The following is a 19,474-nucleotide window of genomic DNA, read 5'->3' as shown; positions in this document are numbered from 1 at the left end:
AATTTTAAAATTGGTGAAAAGTGAAAAAATATGTGTCATAGAACTATGAAAATGCAGTATTTATAAATCTTGTTTGCTTTTTAAATGTTCTGTAATGTTCATAGAGAGTTCTATGACCCAAAGCAATTTTTTCACACTTAAATATTTTTGAACTTGTTTATGTTTTGCATCTCATAGTTTAAGGAGTAGCATTTTTTTCTTTCTTGGTAGCACATAAAATAATGGTGAATTTGTTATAAGTGGTATTATAGACTCATGAAATATAATACTTATTTTTTTATACTTACTACCTGAACTGAATTTATAGATGGTCATTTCTGTAGTTTCATATATCAAGTGAAATAGAAAAGGGTAGTAAACAAAACATAATAACAAAGTATATTTTTGTCTATCTGAAGTCACTATTTTTATTTTCTCTATCAAAATATATATAGTACTAATGATTTTGGTGTGTTGTTACTATTTCTGTATCCTAGATATCTAAGAGAAACTACTGTGTTTTTAAGATCAGTCTTTGAACATTCACCCTTGCGGAAAGGAGAGGGCTAGGTGGTGTTTGTGACCTCGTCAGTGAATGTGATTTTCCCATAGGAACGTTCAGAAGCTGGGTCAGCCAGAACCCTCTGAAGATAGTGATTTGGCTACAGCACTTCATCGCCTTAGTCTGCGGCGACAAAACTACTTAAGTGAGAAGCAGTTCTTTGCTGAAGAATGGGAGCGGAAGATGCAGGTTCTGGCTGACCAGAAGGAAGGGGTTAGTGACTGTGGCACCCCCACCGAGAGCCTTGCCTCTCTGTGCACTGACCAGTCCGAGACCACGGACTTCAGCAGTACCAGCTGCCTTCGGTGCTTTATGCCTGAAAAATTACAAATTGTCAAGCCCCTTGAAGGTAATAAATCAGTAAAGGCCATTTTTAAGCCATGTTCCTTATTGGCCTTTTCCTTGTCCTAGATTGATACTTGTATTGTCATTGTAAGAGCACTGTGTGCAAAAGATGTCTTTATTATCCCTAAATACCACTGTTTGGGTGACAATGCTTTGCAGTACTTTGTGGGAAATGAATGAAGAGATCTGCATTCTCCAGGTCATCAGCCATTAGTTTTCTTTTTACTGATTATTTTTTTAATATAAATGTGATGGAGGAAGATTAATCTTTCCTTGTCCTTTCCTACGGAATACTGTTGATGACAATTTTTATGGTAAGATAAATGGAATATGATAAGTAAGAATAATCTAGATGTAATACTTCACCTCTACTTTTCTTTTCAAAAAAGAGTTCTTTACCCCAGCCCTAACCTGTTTGGCTCAGTGGATAGAGCGTCGGCCTGCGGACTCAAGGGTCCCAGGTTCTATTCCGGTCAAGGGCATGTACCTTGGTTGCGGGCACATACCTAGTAGGGAGTGTGCAGGAGGCAGCTGATCGATGTTTCTAACTCTCTATCCCTCTCCCTTCCTCTCTAAAAAATCAATAAAATATATTTAAAAAAAAAAAAGAGATCTTTACCCCAGAAATATCATCTACTTGGAGGTATATGTCCCTCTATTTTTCTTTTTCAGTTCTGTTCATTTTAGTTGTTACTGTTCTCTAAGATAGAACTTGAATTCAAAATAAATTACTTGTTTTATAGAAAATTGACAGCCTTCAAATGATTCTCTGCTATTATCATAAGAGAGTCTGTGTTAGAAAAAATTTTTAGTAGGAAACTTGAGGACCCCTCAAACTCAAAGGTTCTATATGTTAGTTTCATTCACTAATGATTAATGCAGGCATTTGTCGGGGTTGCCATTTTTAGGATGAAATGACTGTAGTGTCTTAATTAGACATTGCATGTGATGCAAATGCTTGGGGTAATCATTCACCAGGACTCATAGGCAGGAACCAGGGCGACATATCCTACTTCCATCATTTCCTTCATTGTCTGACTCTCCCTGTCAGCCTGGGGAAAGGAGAGTCATGAGCAAGGTGGGGAAGTACACACAAAACCCACTGAAAATTCAAGGTGTCTTCCATCCTAGGATCCTGGCTTTTGACTCGAAAGTTTATAAGCCAAGGAAGTATTGATTTTTGTCACCCGGGAAAATAACAGCCCCACCTCTGAGGCACATATCTTCCTTCTCATCACTGCCTCCGCACCTTAGTTCCTCTTAAGGCTGTTGCCTTGTTTTTCTTTCACCCCTGCTTTAGATGTCCTTTTTAAAATTAACTTTTGAAATGGAAAGGTTATTATTTGTATCTTCAGCAACTTGTCTTTCTTCCACAGAGGACTTTAATTTGCAAATTTTACCAAATATTAAGATCAAATAAGTCGTGTTTTTTTTTTACACATGTAATTTTAGCTTCTGCTTCAAGATTTAATATTTGTGAGAAATTTACAACATGCCTTTTTATTTTTGTCTTGCGTATTCAGGATCACAAACTCTGCACCACTGGCAGCAGCTTGCTCAACCAAACTTAGGAACCATTCTTGACTCACGACCCGGTGTCATCACTAAAGGCTTTACCCAATTGCCCAAGGACATCTATCGCCTCTCAGATTTAGAAGAGGATGAAGAAGAAGGTATCACTTTTCAGGTCCAGCAACCTCTTCAAGAGGAACAGAAACCTACAGATCCCAAGCCAGTAACAGGAATCTTTCTACCGCCCATTACTTCAGCAGGTGGTCCAGTTACAGGTGAGAAAAGTGCTTGGTTGAATATAATCTAGTAACTAGTAGTACTTTGCATCCTGACTTACTTATGGTCAGCTGACTACCTCCATTTCAGTCTCACTGTAGTGTACTTAGTCTTGTAATGTCTATAATAATAAAAGTGTAATATGCTAATTAGACCAGACATCTTTCAGACATCATTCTGGACCTCCTTTCTGATGAAGCCAGAGCTGGAGGGAAGCCAGCCCGGGCCCCAGGTGCCTGCGGGCAGCCAGAGGCGGGAAGCCCGGGTCCCGGGTGCCTGCTGGTGGCTGGAGGAGGGAAGCCGGTGCCAGCAGCCTGTGTCTCGGGTGCTGGAGGGAAGCCGGTGCTGGCAGCCAGGGGAAGGAAGGCCTACTCTTTTTTTTCTTTTTTCTTTATTGATTATGGTATCACATAATTGTCCTCATGCCCCTATTCCCATCCCAAACCCCTCCCCACGTATGCCCCCACCCCCCTGTTGTCCATGACCACTGGTTAGGCTTATATGCATGCACACAAGTCCTTTGGTTGATCTCTCCCCCTTACCCCCACCCTCCCCTACCTTCCCTCTGAGGTTTGACAGTCTGATCGCTGCTTCTCTGTCTCCGGGTCTGTTTTTGTTCATCAGTTTATGTTGTTCATTATTTCCCCTAGATGCGTGAGATCATGTGATACAAGAAATACCCTTATAAGAACCGAAAATGAGACAAGCCGTAATGGTTATGCTGAGAGGCAAATAAATCAGTCTGTAGTGAGTTTCTTTCTGGGCCAACAGTTCTTTTGAGTCCAAATTTCAATGTCAAACAGTTCCTTATGTGTACATGTCAGCCATGATATTTCAGATCTGGTTGGTGGACAAATGGTGGTGATGCAGGTCCGACCGTCTCTGGTTTGGTCCTGGGCATCCTTCAGCGATGCACAGCTGCTGTCTGCTAGTATGGCAAGGCATTGTCAGCGTCTTCCATCTCTGGACTGTTTCTCTTCTGTCTTCATGGCTGGAGCACTCCTGTCAATTCCTCTCTGTTGCAGGAATCCACATGGTCTCGGAGTTGTTTTCTCAAAATATACAAACATATTCTCGACCAAAAGTTAATAAAGGGATATTTTCTACAAATTTGATTTGGGATACTTTTTCTTTTTCTTTTTTTTTTTTTTCCCCAAATGATTTTCCTCTGGCTTGTTTTGACACCATGTGTGTTTTTCATGGGTGTCTTGCTGTTAGCATTTCAAATGAAAGTTAATTTTCTAAAGTACAAATTTTCTAGATGTAATTTACTCACAGGATATTTTTCCTTACATGATATTTTTCTACTAACACCCCCTTTTTTAATTTAAATATTAGGAGGCTTTTGGAAATTTTATAATGTAGTCTTGATAGCTTTTACATTTTAATTATTTGCGCTAAGGAAGGCCTACTCTTGCACAAATTTTCGTGCATCGGGCCTCTAGTAATATAGTAAAAACCTATAACATTTAGTGGCCCTTCTAATTCTACTTTATCTTAGCCAGCCAACATAATTAGATTTGGGGGGAGAGAGAGAGAGATCAATTCAGTCACTGGCTTGCAAACTTTTTGAGCTCAGGACCTCTTTATACTCTTAAAAATCAATGAGAATTCCAGAGAGCTTGTCTCTGTGTGTTGTATCTATTGATAATTACCATATTGGAAATGAAAACTGATAAATTATAAAAGTATTAACTAATTTAAAAATAATAATTACATGTTAACAATATGTTTTATGAAAAATGGCTACTTTTTAAGTAGTGGGAAAAGTGGTTTTGTTTTATAATTTTGCAAATCTCTTATTTATGTTTTAATAGAAGATAAATTTTTGTATCAGCTTCCACATTCAGTTTATTATAGTTTGTTGTTTTGGTTGAAGAGTGCAAAAAAAATGCAGCCTCACACATATATGTAGTTGGAAAAAGAAAGAGAATTTAAAAGCCTCTACAGGTATTTGCAGATATTCTTTGATTTTATACCAAAACTTGATCAAGGTTTGTAGCAATATGATATCTGAAACCCTATCAGTGAACTTTTATACTTTGTTACATTAAAATCTATTGGTCTGTCCTACATTTTGAATGCATTTTTCCCCATGCACGAATTTTTGCATCATGCATTGGTCATTTGGAGGATATTGATTCACTGAAGTTATGCAGATGTTGACACATTTCATTATGTAATATATTAAAATCATATAAATATCACCACCTGTCTCATCAGATAAGTCTTTTAGTATTAGGAAGCTTTCAAGCTCTCAAGTTTTCCAAAATCTCATTTTCATTCAAAATCTCAAATTTTGTCAGTGACAGCAAATATTGTCAGCTATTTTTCTTGAATAGACAGATTCACGACAGTCATTTTCAAGAAAATTTCTGCCAGTTATCCAAGTCTGAATTACTGTAGTTTGCCTATTCGTTGTTCTTTCAAGCAAAAATGATGTCCTGTGAAAAAATTACACCTCAATTGCACATGTGCTTTTCCTCTGGTATCTTGGTATGCAGCAGAGTGCTTAATGACTACTTCCGCTTCATCACACAGAATATTAAAAAGATTCAAGAGCCAAGATTTAATAATTTTTGCTGCTTCATCAAGGACTTGCTTATGTGAATCTGGCTTTTTTTTTTTTAAATGCTATGAATAGATAACAGCAAATGCCACCCCAGTCGAAAAGGCAGATAGTGTCTTAGCATTGTTACGAAAGTGGACTCCCACAGCCGTCTGTAAACCACACTTTGAGAACCACTGGAATAGATAGTTTGACTAGAAAGATTGAATGAGCCCTAACCAGTTTGGCTCAGTGGATAGAGCGTCAGCCTGCAGACTGAAGGATTCCAGGTTCGGTTCCGGCCAAGGGCATGTACCTTGGTTGCGGGTACATCCCAGTAGGGGGTGTGCAGGCGGCAGCTGATCGATGTTTCTCTCTCATTGATGTTTCTAACTCTCTCTCCCTCTCCCTTCTTCTCTGTAAAAAATCAATAAAATATATTTTTTTAATAAAAGATTGAATGACTAGATCTTGCTTGTTGGTTATTTTAAAATTTTTTTTCAGAATATCTTTTTATCTTGTTTCTAAGCTATTTTTAATCCTTTTAAATTACAGTTTTAAAGTATTAAAGGATTCAGCTGTATACTAAGCAGTCAGTACTAATTATAATATTTATATCTTTTTTATTTCCAGATTTGGGGATTTTTGTACAAATGACACTTGATAAGTGCTGTATTATTAATAAGTGTTAATCAACTTTTTACATTATTAACCTGGTCTTTCAATGTTGTGTTTGAATCCCTAGAAGTCTGTGCTTCAGTTGCAGCTTCAAACCCAGGAAAATGTCTGTCATGCACAAACTTAACATTCACCTTCACCACCTGTAGGATATTACACCCCTCTGATGTCACTCAGGTTACTCCCAGGTAGGTCTGGGCAGTTTGAGGCCTGACTTCTTTTTTCAACTATGTGTTCATGAATTTCTTTTAAAAATTACTTTCATTTTAATTCCCCGAATTTTAATTAATGTTCTGTGATGATTTGTCTTCAGAATATTTTCACATTGTATTTTCTCATTTGGTCATTGTAAGTCTTTGAAGTAGGCAGGGCAAGTGAGTGTCGTGTAAGGAAAGAAAATGAGGCATAGAAAGTTCATGTAGCTGATCCAAGGGCAGACAGGTTGTAAATGGCCCATCTGGGCTCTACCCACAGTTAGCCCAACTGCAGCAGTTGAGGGGACTCGTCCTCTCCACACCAAAGTACCCTCACTTCTGACACCACCTGCAAGTTCAGGGGGTTCCCAGAACCACTCCCTGGTTTGATAATTTGCTAACAGGACCCAGGACTTCACTGAAAGCTGTTATGCTCACGGTGACTATTTATTACAAGGAAAGGATACAGGTTAAAATTAGCCAAAGGAAGAGATGCATAGACCCGAGTTGGGAAGGGTTCCACTTGCAAAGCTTCCCTTGACCTTGGGATTCGTTACTTCCTTGGCATTGATGTGTGATAGTGCACACAGAGTATTGCCAGCCAGGGGAGCTCACCCAAGTCTCAGATTTTATTTTGAAGCTTCGGTGCACAGGCATGACTGATTGATTGATTACCCATATGGTTGAACTCTCCTCCAGGTCCACTGACCCAAATCCACCACCCTAAATAAAATGGTTGGTCTGTCTGACATGGCCAGGCCCATACCAAGATCTGCTGTGGCCAGCTTCCTTCCTAAACAAAGACACTTGTATCAGATATGGCATAGATTACCTCCCAGAAGGGGAGCAAAAAGACCAGACCCCTCTAGCCAAGGCCAAAGTATTTACTACACAGTCTAGAACATGGATATTCCATTCCAACAAGTAGTTGAGGGATCTCAACTCAATAAGCCATATTGCTATTTCTGTCCTACCAGTTCCCAAATAGAATATAAGGCAGTTTTCAAAAATTCAGAGACCATTGCAGTGATACTATTAACTAGGAGAGAAGAAAAATAAAGCCAAGAGTAAGGCTATAAAATGGATAGAGGAATAAAGCTTAGTGTGCATATTGTACCATAAAGTTTTATATACTTGCTGAGGTGAAGCATGCATTTGAGTCTTAACCTTCCATCTGCCAATGTGGAGGAAATAACATTATGATCCACAGTGTCTATCAGATAGAAGCAAATCAATTGTTTAGGGAAGCATTTGGGGGATATCCAGTGAAGATCTCAATAAAGTCTGTAATGAACAGACAGCTGCAGTATTTCCACATTGTTCTTACAGTCCACGAGGTAAATTTTATAAAATTAGTTCCTGAGGGGACTCTCAGTTCAGGTTGATACCATCCATGAAGTGTACAATTTAGGGAAGGACAGGCACACTCTGCATTAAGTAGGGACAGGGAGGGTGGACTCTGGCAGCACAGCATGTAGACAGACCTCATCCATTTAGAGGTTTTCAGTTTAACCAAGCAGTCAGTTTATTTGCATTTTGCTTCTTTTATACAAGCCGGTACTTTGAAAAATTTACTTAGTGATCCTAGGCTTACATTTTGTTCAGAATCTTTAAAAACCTTGATATACTGACTCTTTTCTGTTGAAATGAAAGTTTATCTATTAAATACGGTAACATTTGATCAAGGGGGAGAAATTGACTAAAGAAATATTCTCTCCATTCTATCACCATTTCTTAGTTGTTTTTTTCCTTTTAACAAAATAAAATAAGAAGAAACATTCTAATAGCTGTTAAAGCTTTTAATTATTTTTAATTTCCCAGAAACCTGTATTCTAAGTCAAGGTTGAGAAAAATGTATTACATGATATCCTTATACTACTGTTTGGAATTAAATTCCTGAAAATTGAAATTTAACAGAATTTTATTTGTTCTCAATAATATAATATTGAAAGGTTAAAAAGAAACAAATTTCTCCTTAGGAAGAGCATCTTAGGTTTAAATATGAAAGGTTGTGTTTTTTAAAAAGTCCATTGTTGCCCTAACTCCGTGGTCGGCAAACTGCGGCTCGTGAACCACATGCGGCTCTTTGGCCCCTTGAGTGTGGCTCTTCCACAAAATACCACGGCCTGGATGAGTCTATTTTGAAGAAGTGGCGTTAGAAGAAGTTAAAAAAATTAGGCTCTCAAAAGAAATTTCAATCGTTGTACTGTTGATATTTGGCTCTGTTGACTAATGAGTTTGCCGACCACTGCCCTAACTGGTTTGGCTCAGTGAATAGAGTGTCAGCCTGTGGACTGAAAGGTCCCAGGTTCAATTACGGTCAAGTGCACATGCCTGAGTTGCGGGCTCGATCCCCAATAGGGGGCATGCAAGAGGCAGCCAATCAATGATTCTCTCTCATCATTGATGTTTCTCTCTCCCTCTCCCTTCCTCTCTGAAATAAAAGAATAATAAAAAATCCATTGTTTACTTATGGATTGTTGTCTCGGCATATTTTACTTTATGGAGTGGATATATTAATAAAAATTTCTAGAGGTTACTTTCTTTAATATTTGAATTTATTTGATTTCCATCATAAAATTTAATTATATTCCCAGATATATAGTTAAAATTTAAGAATTTATCTAAAGAGTACAGTAAACTTTCATATCCTATGAAATGTTTCAAATTATAAATATTAGCCAATCATTGAAGTAACATATCAAAATTTTCATTCCTCAGATCTCTACCACAGAGTTCAGTTCAGTTCCTCTATATTTACTGTGGATAACTACTGTAATGACTTAAATACTGATTTTGGAGATGGCTTTTTATTCTTAAACTGTCTCTCCTGCATTTTTTTTTTTTTTTTAAGCTCTGGGTTCCCTTCGTTATCCTGTGGAAGTAGCAGTAGCAGTTCATCAAGCACGGCAGTGAATTCTCCTGCTACGTCCTATAGACTGAGCATTGGTGAATCAGTCACCAACCGACGAGATTCCACTGTAACCTGCAGCAGCACCATGAGCTTGGCCAAACTTCTACAAGAGCGAGGCATTTCTGCTAAAGTGTACCACAGCCAAGTTCCAGAGAACCCCCTCCTTCAGCCTCTCCCTAGAGTCCTGGATATCCCTTCCACACCCCCAAATTCACCGTCTCACTCACCTTGCCCTTCTCCTTTGCCCTTTGAGCCTCGAGTACATCTCTCTGAAAATTTTTTGGCCTCACGACCGGCCGAAACATTCCTCCAGGAGATGTATGGCTTGAGGCCTTCCCGGAACCCTCCTGATGTTGGCCAGTTGAAGATGAACTTAGTAGACAGGCTGAAGAGATTGGGCATAGCCAGAGTGATCAAGACCCCCGATGCCCAGGAACATGGAAGAAGCCAAGAGGCAGAAATTGGTCTTCGAAGACCAGACTCTACTGTTTATTTAAATTCAGGTAGCAATTTATTGAGTGGATTGAGGAGGAATCAGAGTCTTCCAATCATGATGGGTAGTTTTGGCACCTCAGTTTGCACATCCTCACCCAAAATGGATAACCTGAAGGAGGAGTGAGGTTCAGCAGTTAACTGAACTCCTATACAGATGAGCACATGAAGGATAGATTTGCACTGACACATGTAGTCCGGTCTTATTGAAAGAAAAGGAATGTTGCAGATGGGCTGTGAATGTGGAAGATTGGAAACAATTGGGATGAGGTCCTAATGAATAAAGTCTAGTAAATTGAAAGTATAAATGAATGGGTCATGAGTGGAGACAGAAAAGGAACAAAGGTTTAATACACTCCTTCAGTTGGTTTTTTTTTTGTTTTGAAAATGAAGTGTGACCAGAAAATAAATTCAGTAATATTGAAATATACCAGGAATACTTAATTTGCTAGCACATTTACTTCTGGTGAGTATAAGCAGAGAACACTCCGGTTAGGAGGAGGTGGGAAGAGAAAAGGACCCACCTTGACTGTTGCCTAGAGAAAGCTGTTCTGGAAGGTTGCTGGGGTAATCAGTCTGTTACTGAGACAACAGTGAGGTGGCTTTTATGTTTTCTGTTGATGTCTGGTTAGATTACGCCTTCATCATATGGCAAGCTCTCAGCATTAGCAAGCAAGGTATTTTCATAGAACAGTAGAGAGTCTTTTTGCTTTCTATTTTCAGGCCGATGAGTCTCTGGGAGCCCAAACACCACCCAAATTCCTTTTGTATTTGTGATCAACAAGTTCATTTTTAAAATTTGTATTTTTATACAACATCCAAAAGAAACACAACATTGTGGGAGGTAGGATTTATTTTTAAGAAGGAAATATGGGTAAATTGGAACCAACGTAACTTTTTTCCAGAATATTTATTCTGGATAAGTGTGGTGGCCAAGGAATGTGAACATAAATGAATTTCCTTGGCGGCTGGACGAGGTTAAATCAGAAGTACAATCAGTAGGAATTAGAGAATATTGTATATTTACCACTGTATACTTTTTTTTAACAAGTACAGTTGGCAACTAAACTCTTTCCAAAGTGTGCTATGCATATTTTTAATGAAAGATGACATGTATTTGCACAGAAATTCTCAGGCACATTAAATTATTTATTATAAGCTGAAGTAAAACCCAGGTGCTTGCTTTGAAGACTGATTTTTTAAATACAAAATAATTAAAACACATCTGCCTTTTTCTAGATATCTGTGAAATTATAGAATTAACTTTTTAATGGGGGAGTCAAGGCTTTTGCTTTTTGAATGTGAGGTTGTCGTTGGAAGGGATTATTCTCCAGGAGGTCCAGTAACATCAGAGTGTCTTTGGGCCATTGGTCTTGGCCATTAGTCAATGCCATTTCTAGAACTTTGGGCCACTTACAAGGTCCCCGTTATGCAGACACCACAGCAGAAAACTCAGAAGTCTTCATGCTTAAGACTTAGCAGGTGAGCTATTTTGGAAGTTTTGCAGTGTTTTCTATATTTCTTTTTTTAGCTGATTCTTAAAGCTTTTTTTATTTATTCTCTAAGAAAGTAATCTTCCTGTTGCCAGTTCCTAAGAGATATCAGGAAGTAAGAAAATGTAGGGCCATAGAGTAGTACAAAATGTTAAATTATGAGATTTATGTCTATTATATAAATACCTATAAATTAAGCATCTATAAGTTAAGATTTTGGAGTGTTCTGTATCATTACTGTACTTTTTTATAACCAGTGCTAAAATGATCACTTTGGAGGTGGGCAAGGGTGTGTAGGCACAGCCAAGTGAAGCACATCTGATTAAGGAGAACCAGACGTAAGTTTTTGAAGATTAGGTTGATGTTGCTGTTCCACCAAGAAACATGATAATTGTATATTGGTGCATGCTTGTCCCTAGAAATGAATTCTGTCTTGAATTGGGTTTTACTGTTTGCTGAAGCTTTTGCCTAAAATTAGTTTTGGTACAGCCTGAGAATCTATTCTACCAAACTTGTGTGCAAAGTATAGTAAGAAGAATGGAGCCTTATAGCAAGTTCCTTCTCAATTATCTGTTACGCTTTAACATTTTACTGTTTTTCTTTTTTTTTTTTATCAACTGTGTATGTACTTTTATGCCAGTATAGGAAACTCCAGTCTTTTTCTTTTTCCCTCCTTCAAGAAGGTTCTCAGTGATTATATCTCAGGTATTTCTGAGTATCCTGTTATATAGTAGAAAGGATACCTTCCTAAGCTCAGAATTAAAGGGTCTCCTGAATTATGATGATCCCAAATCTTCTGTAAATAACCTTAGGCATGTGACTTAAGGAAAAGGTAATGGCCATTGTTAAAGTAGTTTTTTAAAAAGTTTTATACTATATGTCCTTGATTTAACACGAATAAACAGATTTTGGCAAAGGGGGGAAATAAGTTAGAGGCAGCTCATAACAAGAGCTACTTTATAAAGGTATATTATATACGGTATTCAAAGCCTGTTTTGCTTTTCTGACCACTCTAGTACATAATTAGTAGTACTTGTTGGTTACTAACATTGACTGTTGACATCTGAACTAGAGCTCTGAGTGTTTAATGGTCCACTCCTTTGAGGTCGGGTGCCTGCAGGCCTATACTCCAAGTGCAGCACCATCGTGTCTACACTGAGTGGTTTGCATTGCGGAGCACAGCTACCTAGGAGTGGCAAAGTGCCCTCTGGGCAGCCAGGGAAATACTGTTGTTGGATATCTGGGGCTTGACTTTGTCAAACAGCTCTTTGTTGCACCTACCTTTGCTTTGTCAAATGTAAATCAGATAATAAATATCTTCTTAAATTTTCATTTGTCTTCCTGTGTAATTTGTCCCAGTTCTTTTCACTGAAAGTCCTGCATGAAGTCTTTCCTTTCCATTATGTTTTTTTGGTACAGCCAACACAAAACAAACCAATAATAGTCATAAGTAGTAAACATACCTTACTGCATTTTCTTAGATATTTATTAAAATTTTCTTTTTCTTGCCTTCTCAGCAAAATACTAATGTTAGTAGCATCAGTCCTCTTCCTGGGCCTTTGGAGAGAAAAGAGCCTTTTATGCAATGCCAAAGTTTCCCTAAATTCAACCAGAGAAGAGCAGTTAACACTTAGCCCCCCTTCATTTCCTTCCCTTCTGTTTTGGAGCTGACCAAGTTGTACTAGTATCTAAAAGGAGTAGGAGGGGGAAATCCCAAAGTAGGGTTCATTAGTGCCAAGCCTTGGCCAAGTCAGTGCCTGGGGTTTTCCTTCAGAACCTGCTGCTTTTGTAGCTTTGTTTTTAAACCCTATCCACATAGACCCAAATCCTGCTCTTTACATTATAACAAAACACTTATGTATAAAATTTCACATAATAAACAGTCTCAAATTAAATATCCCGTCTCTAGCTGGAGATGGACTTGACTAGGTGACTAGTCAAATCTAGCCACTGTTCTCTGTAACTTCTTTCCCGCCCTTTGGCTTTTAAAGGCTGTCTCCATCTAGTCTGCTCCTGGTGCTTGGAGTTGTGGCAACCACAAGGCTCCCTCAGCACACTGAGGCTGCAGGACAGAAATATGAAAAGAGCCCAGTTCTTCCATGACATTGCTGAGTCTGCTTCAGTTCTGGCAGCACTACCTCCATACTTCGTGGTTCATGAAATTAGTGAACCTCTTTGATGTAAGCCACTTTCATCCGAGTGATAGTTGTACATGCTAGAACTAACAGCTGGCCCACACTTTTAGGAATGTTGGTGTTCCTCAAGGCTTTGTTCTAGACCCTCTTCTCTTCTCACACAACACCCTTTCCCTGGGTGATGGCATCCAGTCTCTTGGCTTTAAATATCTACTCTGAAGACTCCTAATGTGTTTCCAGCCCAGACTCTTCTTGGAATTCCCAAACATGTAGATATCCCCACTTGGATGTTTCGCTGGCATCTCAAACTCAACATGTCCAAGCCTGAAGTGGGGCTCTACTCCCCTGAGCCTGTTTATCCCCAGACTCTCCCATCTTGATAAATGGCACTGCCAACTACTCAGTTGTTTAAGTTAGAAACCAAGGAGTCATCATTGCCTCCTCACCCCAACATCTGTTGCATCCCACTGCTGCTCCCTCAGTTAAGGCCACCACTGTGCCTCATTTGACCACCAAATTGGTTTCCCTGCCCTAACCAGTTTGGCTCAGTGGATAGAGCATCGGCCTGCGGACTCAAGGGTCCCAGGTTTGATTCCGGTCAAGGGCATGTACCTTGGTTGTGAACACATCCCCAGTAGGGGGTGTGTAGGAGGCAGCTGATCGATGTTTCTCCCTCATCGATGTTTCTAACTATCCCTCTCTCTTCCTCTCTGTAAAAAATCAATAAAATATATATTTTAAAAAAAAATTGGTTTCCCTGCCTGTCTTGGCCCCTCCAATTGTTTCTCTACATTGCAGTCAAAATGATCTTTCTAATATACAAAACTAGTCAGATCCCTTCTCTGATTAAAACTGTTGTCTGACTCATTAGACTAGGAGAGAAATCCTGCCATACACTCCCACTGCATCTGGTTTGCAAGCCTCATTGTGCTTTCGTTGAATGTATTGTGTTTCCCCCAATAGTCTCTAAGCTCCATGGAGCACAGGAACTGATGTATACTCTCCACCTCACAAAAGTGCCTGGCACACAGTAGATAATAATGTGGAGTAGAATGAATGGATGAATTTATATCAATGTTTGTAAACTATGGGTTGTGACCCATCAGTGGATCATGACATCAATCTAGTAGATTTATAATCAACTATCATTTTAAATAAAAGGAAAAAAAATAGATGAGAATAGTATATAACCAGGGTATAATTTCCTACAACTTATTATAAAGTGTGTAATATATATTTCTTTTTTTAAAATTGTTTTCTGAGAGGAAGGGGGAGGGAGAGAGAGAGAGGAACATCAATGATGAGAGAGAATCATTGATTGGCTGACTCCTGCACGCCCCACAATGGGGATCAAGCCCACAACCCGGGCATGTGCCCTGACGGGGAATCCAACAGTGACCTCCTGGTTCATAGATTGATGCTTGATTTAGGCTGGGCTAAAATATATTTCTTTTGTATTTCAGTAAAATAAAATGAAAGCCACTGGTCTATAATAAGCATTTTTTTTTTCTATAACGAGAAAAAGCAGCCTTAGGGGGGAAAAATCTGAACTCCCAGCAACTGAAAATGACTCCTGCCCTTGGGGATTCGCACTTTTATAGATTTCAAAGCTTGAAATTCAAGGAAGAAAGTGGCTACTTAAGAGTTTTAGGTTTCTGTGAGCAAATGACAGAAGCTTAAACTCCATCATAGATTCTGTCTGGCAACTACAGTCATAGGCCAATTAAGCCTAGGAGTGCTGTTTAATTCTGTTTCCTCTGAAAGTATATCTTACGTGTATTTTATCTTATGTCTTGGAGAATTTAACTGGCTGCTTCTCCAGCCTTATCTCTTTAAGAGCAGAATGCCTGAGCAAAGCAGGCCTTGCCATTCTGTTTCCATAGCAACGAAAGAAACAAACCTTCCCCAACCATCTACTAATACAAACCTCACAACTCAAAAGGGCCAAGTCAAGAAAGTCTGAATACAGGGGTGACTTCCTCCCCTAGTTTGACTTTCGTTGCAATATTGAAAGACTCAAACTGTTTGTCTTCAGAGGGGACATTCATGCTCGTGCCAGTTCAGCCTTTGTAAAAGCCTGTGACTGGATTCCCTGGAAGTCTGTCTCTCTGTGCTACACAGACTCCGCATTTTCTGCTTTGGCATTTCAATCACTTGGAATGATCACTAAAGTCTTAAGTTCTGGAACCTCTGGATTTGACTTAAAATGAATTTTGATTTTGTGTGGATGGGAAACAGGTTCTCTCTAACATTGTGATGTCATTAAGACTCTTGACCCTGGAAGAAACCCCATGGGGAAAACAAATCTTTGGGCAGACCAAGGTGAGTTCTTTGGAAAAGACGTTTTATATAACTATTTTCTTCTGATTCATTAATACCAGTGGCCTTTCTGAAGGCTCAGCTGGCTCACTGATGACCACCAGGTGGCACTTTCAGTCCACTGAGCCTCAGGTAAAACCATCAGGGAGAGATGCAGGAAAGGAAAAGAATGGGGAGAAAAAAAGTCCTAAATCACACATGCATGCGTGCACACGCACATACACACACACACACACACACACATACACACACATCCTTACTAGTATTCTTAGAGCCATACAGTGCAACATCAAGCCACTGTGAATGTAGGAGACCTACGTATGCTGATATGGAACTATCTACTACATATCCTCTTATGCAAAAAGAGGGTATGTAGTAGAGGGTGTAAAGTATGCTCTCATTTAGGTAAATGTTACATATATTTCTGGAAGGACACTAAAAATACTAACAGTGGTACCTCGTGGAAAAGTACTGGAAGTGGAGGGTTGGTGTTTAGTTGGTATGCACAGTTATTGAAATAGTGAAATACTGCCACCCAGGTTGTATGTATACATTGTCCAAAACCCCCAAATATCCTCCTTGCCACCTGGGTTGCCCCAACTCCTCCCCTGGCACCCCCAAACTTCCTCATGATTCAGTAACTAAGAGGTTACTGTAGCCTGGCATGGGGGGAGGAGTGGGGTCCTCCCGGACCCTGTTCCAGCCCTGTAACCATGTCTATTCTGGTTGTCTTACTGGTTGTTACATATTTCGAGTATCATCCCCATGGGTGTTTGGAGAGAAAGGACTTTACTTTTTGAGCAAAAGAATACACACCATGGCATTGTTTATAACAGGAAACAAATGCTCATCAATACAAAACTGGTTAAAAATGTAAGGGGGGTGGGTAGGGAACAAAACAAAATGAAAGGGAAAAAACAAAAATAAATTTTAAAAAAGTAAAACTGTAAATGGATACATTCATAAAATATAAATTAAGCCATAATATACCAACAAATCACAGACTTGCTTTCAAGATTTTCTTTAAGTGTAATTTAAATTACATATTTACTTTAAATTTGCTTTAAAATAATCTGATGTTGCAGGAATGGGCTGGGTATAGATGAATAGATTAGTCACAAATTGCTAACTGTTGAACCTGTGTGACAGATTAATTCATTTTACCTTTTTTCTCTACTTTTGAACATTTAAAAATTTCCCCACAGTAATCAAGTTTTAAAATGACATATGTATAGTTACTGATATTCAAAGAACCTCATTATTTAAAAAAAGATTATCTAGAACATAAGGAGAATTTGTTCCCATTTACGAATAATTATATAAATCTGCTTCTTTAGACTAGAGAGGATTCTAGAAGACACTAACCAAAATATTTTCAGTGGTCCTTCCTAGGGGTTAGCATTTTGGATAAATTTTACTTCCTCCAGATTATAATTTTCTTTACAATGAGTTTAATCTAACACACACAAAAAATAAACCTATCTCCTCCCCCCCAAAAAAAAAAAAAATTAAAAAAGAAATAAAAGCTTCTGTAAACAAAATGCCACCGGGGTTCATACTGTTCCTAAACTCAGTGGCCGGTGTTGGAGGAGGTGAGGTGCAGGGCAGCCCCGTGCGGACGGGCCATCGGGGAGGCAGGCTCTGAGCTGAGGACGGGAAAAGGGCATTTTCTGAGGTCCCGCGGCTGAGCAGCAGGAGCCTCTGTGCAGTCAGGCCCACCTGACCCCAAAGCGCAAGGAGAATTTTACTAAACAATGTTGTGGAGGGGGGCGGGGGGGGGGGGGGGAATCATAATCCTGACATTCTAGCCCAATTTTCTTTTTTTTCTTTTTTTAGTATATTCTTTCCTAACCCTTTTCTGTGTAGGCACATACTTCTCCATAATTGTACCCATTGCACACATACCACCTCATATCTTTGTTCACGCGCATTTCTTCAGGTTTCTACAGGCTTTCAAGAGGCCAGTCAAAATCCAGTAAAACTCCATTGAGGAGTCGTACCGTAAAATACCTGTGCATTTCGGGTTTGTGGGTTTTGTGGGTTTGTGTGTTGCTGTTTTTTGTTTTGCTGTGTGTTGGGTTTTTGTGGGTTTCTTTTTTTTTTTTTTTTTTTTTGCCACCATTTACCTCATCGCCGTCCCTTGACGGAGGGCGTCGCCCGCTCGGTCTTCTCCGTCGTCCTCTCGCTCTCACCACCGCGCTCTCCCCGGATATCCTGCTTCAGAGCCTCCAAGGGACGTAAGGAAGGGACGTACGCGCGGGAAAGACGTGCGCGCGCCCAATGGGACGTGCGCGCGCCCAATGGGACGTGCGCGCGCCCATTGGGACGTGCGCGCGCCCAATGGGACGTGCGCGCGCCCGAGACCTGCGCCTGCGCCAATCCGCAAGTCCACGCCCCGCGGCCCCGAGCGCGTCTGCCGGGCCCGCCGCACCGTCAGTCCCAGGAGGCGGGACGGGGGTACCCGCTCGTCGATGCACGTGGCCCGCGGGCTCCTCCGGGCGCCGCTCCCAGCCGCCGCCGCCTCCCAGGCCGGGTGCGGGGGTGTCTTCAGGCTCAGTAAGCGGCGCCGCCGGTCGGCTGGCCTCTAAGTCCCGGTTTTTAATATTACCCGTAATGTTGTAGTGACCGTTACATCTTTGTCTGTTCCTCCTGTTGGGCCGGTTCCTGAGGTCACACTCACCCAGTTATTAGCTCAGCAGCAAATATTTACCAGATTCCCACTGCGGACACGTTGCCTTGCCAGGACCCAGGGCGGCACGGAGAGGGCCACCGTCCCGAGGCGCCGGCCGGGGATGGCGGCGGGAAGGCAGCAGTTCCGGGGAGCCGGCGGCCTGAGCCCCTCCCTTCGGCCTCGGGGTCGGCCCTGTCCCCACGGGAAGCGGACCCGGATCCGGAGCAGAAGCAGAGCTACTCGCTGGTGCTGCTGCGGCGGCCTCCGTTCAGATTCCTTCTCCCGCCGTTCTGGCCCCTGTGGCAGCGTCTTCCCGCCGGGGGCGCCCCATCCCATTCGCTCCCCTGACCTCGTCTCGCTGAGATCTCCGACCAGGGCCCCCCACACAGGGGAGCACAGACAGCTGGATATGGAGCCTTGTTGCCTGGCATTCATTCATTCATTCATTCACTCATTCATTTTGACTGTCATCAAACTTTTATTTTTTTATTTTCATTTTTTTATTAAGGTATTATATGGGTACATATCTTACCATTGCTCCCCCCACACACACACACCCCACTCCCATACATGCCCTCACCCCCCAGTGTTTTGCGTCCATTGGTTGTGCTTATATGCATGCATACAAGTCCTTGGGTTGATCTCTTATCTCCCCACCTCTCCCTAACCTTCCCCCTGTAATTTGACTGTTTGATGCTTTACTGCCTCTGTATCTATCTTTTTGTTCATCAGTTTATAATGTTCTTTATTATCCACAAATGAGTGAGATCATGTGGTATTTTTCTTTCGTTGACTGGCTTATTTCACTTAGCATGATGTTGCCTGGTCTTTAGGTCTTTGCTGTTTCCCCAGCCTCCTGGCCTCCTCTCTAGCCCTCATCTACTCCCCACGTGCCCTGGGCCCAGCCCCCTGGCCAGCCCCTCCTGCCCCTGCCCCACCTGCACACCCTGCCTCTCTTCAAGGCCATGTCACCTGCCCTGCTCCACAGCTCACTCGGTTCCCTGTCTGAGAACACCCGAGGACCTGCATGCTTTCCGAGGGCAAGGTGCAGGTGTTCGGTATCCCCCCAGCATCTGCATGGCACTCACAGCAGGAGCTACCTATTTGTGCTGTTAAACGAGCCTGTGAAGGTGTCCCAGGGTCGCTTCACGCCTTTGAGTCTCAGTTTCATCATCTGTAAAATGGGTTTAATGTTAAGGTCCCCTTTAGCTCCAAAAGTCATTAGACCACGTAACTGGGTTTCTCAAGCAGCAGTCATGTTAGAGAAAAAAAGGTTTCATTTTTCAGCTGATTCTTTTTTAAAAAAAATATATTTTATTGATTTTTTACAGAGAGGAAGAGAGAGCCAAAAACATC

General features: G+C 40.8%; 2 protein-coding genes across 4 annotated transcripts in view; both read left to right on the top strand.

Moving 5' to 3' along the window:
- The window catches only part of TRAK2 (trafficking kinesin protein 2), a 56,360-nt gene extending 44,035 nt beyond the window's left edge, over positions 1-12,325 (top strand). For all 3 annotated transcript variants that reach the window (XM_079781836.1, XM_079781837.1, XM_079781838.1), the window contains exons 13-16: positions 592-890; positions 2,410-2,673; positions 5,968-6,088; positions 8,949-12,325. In XM_079781836.1, the coding sequence (XP_079637962.1) occupies positions 592-890; positions 2,410-2,673; positions 5,968-6,088; positions 8,949-9,627 (1,363 nt within the window). In that variant the 3' untranslated portion in view covers positions 9,628-12,325. The remainder of the gene's footprint in view (positions 1-591; positions 891-2,409; positions 2,674-5,967; positions 6,089-8,948) is intronic.
- Positions 12,326-17,798: 5,473 nt separating this feature from the next.
- FLACC1 (flagellum associated containing coiled-coil domains 1) overlaps positions 17,799-19,474 on the top strand; it is a 30,814-nt gene continuing 29,138 nt past the window's right edge. Inside the window, exon 1 of the mRNA XM_079782773.1 lies at positions 17,799-18,003. The gene's annotated coding sequence lies outside the window, so the exon portion shown is untranslated. The remainder of the gene's footprint in view (positions 18,004-19,474) is intronic.

This window comes from Cnephaeus nilssonii (genome assembly GCF_951640355.1).
Source record: "Cnephaeus nilssonii genome assembly, chromosome: 10".
Classification (NCBI taxonomy): Eukaryota; Metazoa; Chordata; class Mammalia; order Chiroptera; family Vespertilionidae; genus Cnephaeus; species Cnephaeus nilssonii.
The sequence above is the reverse complement of the archived record's forward strand: the minus strand, read 5'-3'. Positions and strand labels throughout refer to the sequence as shown.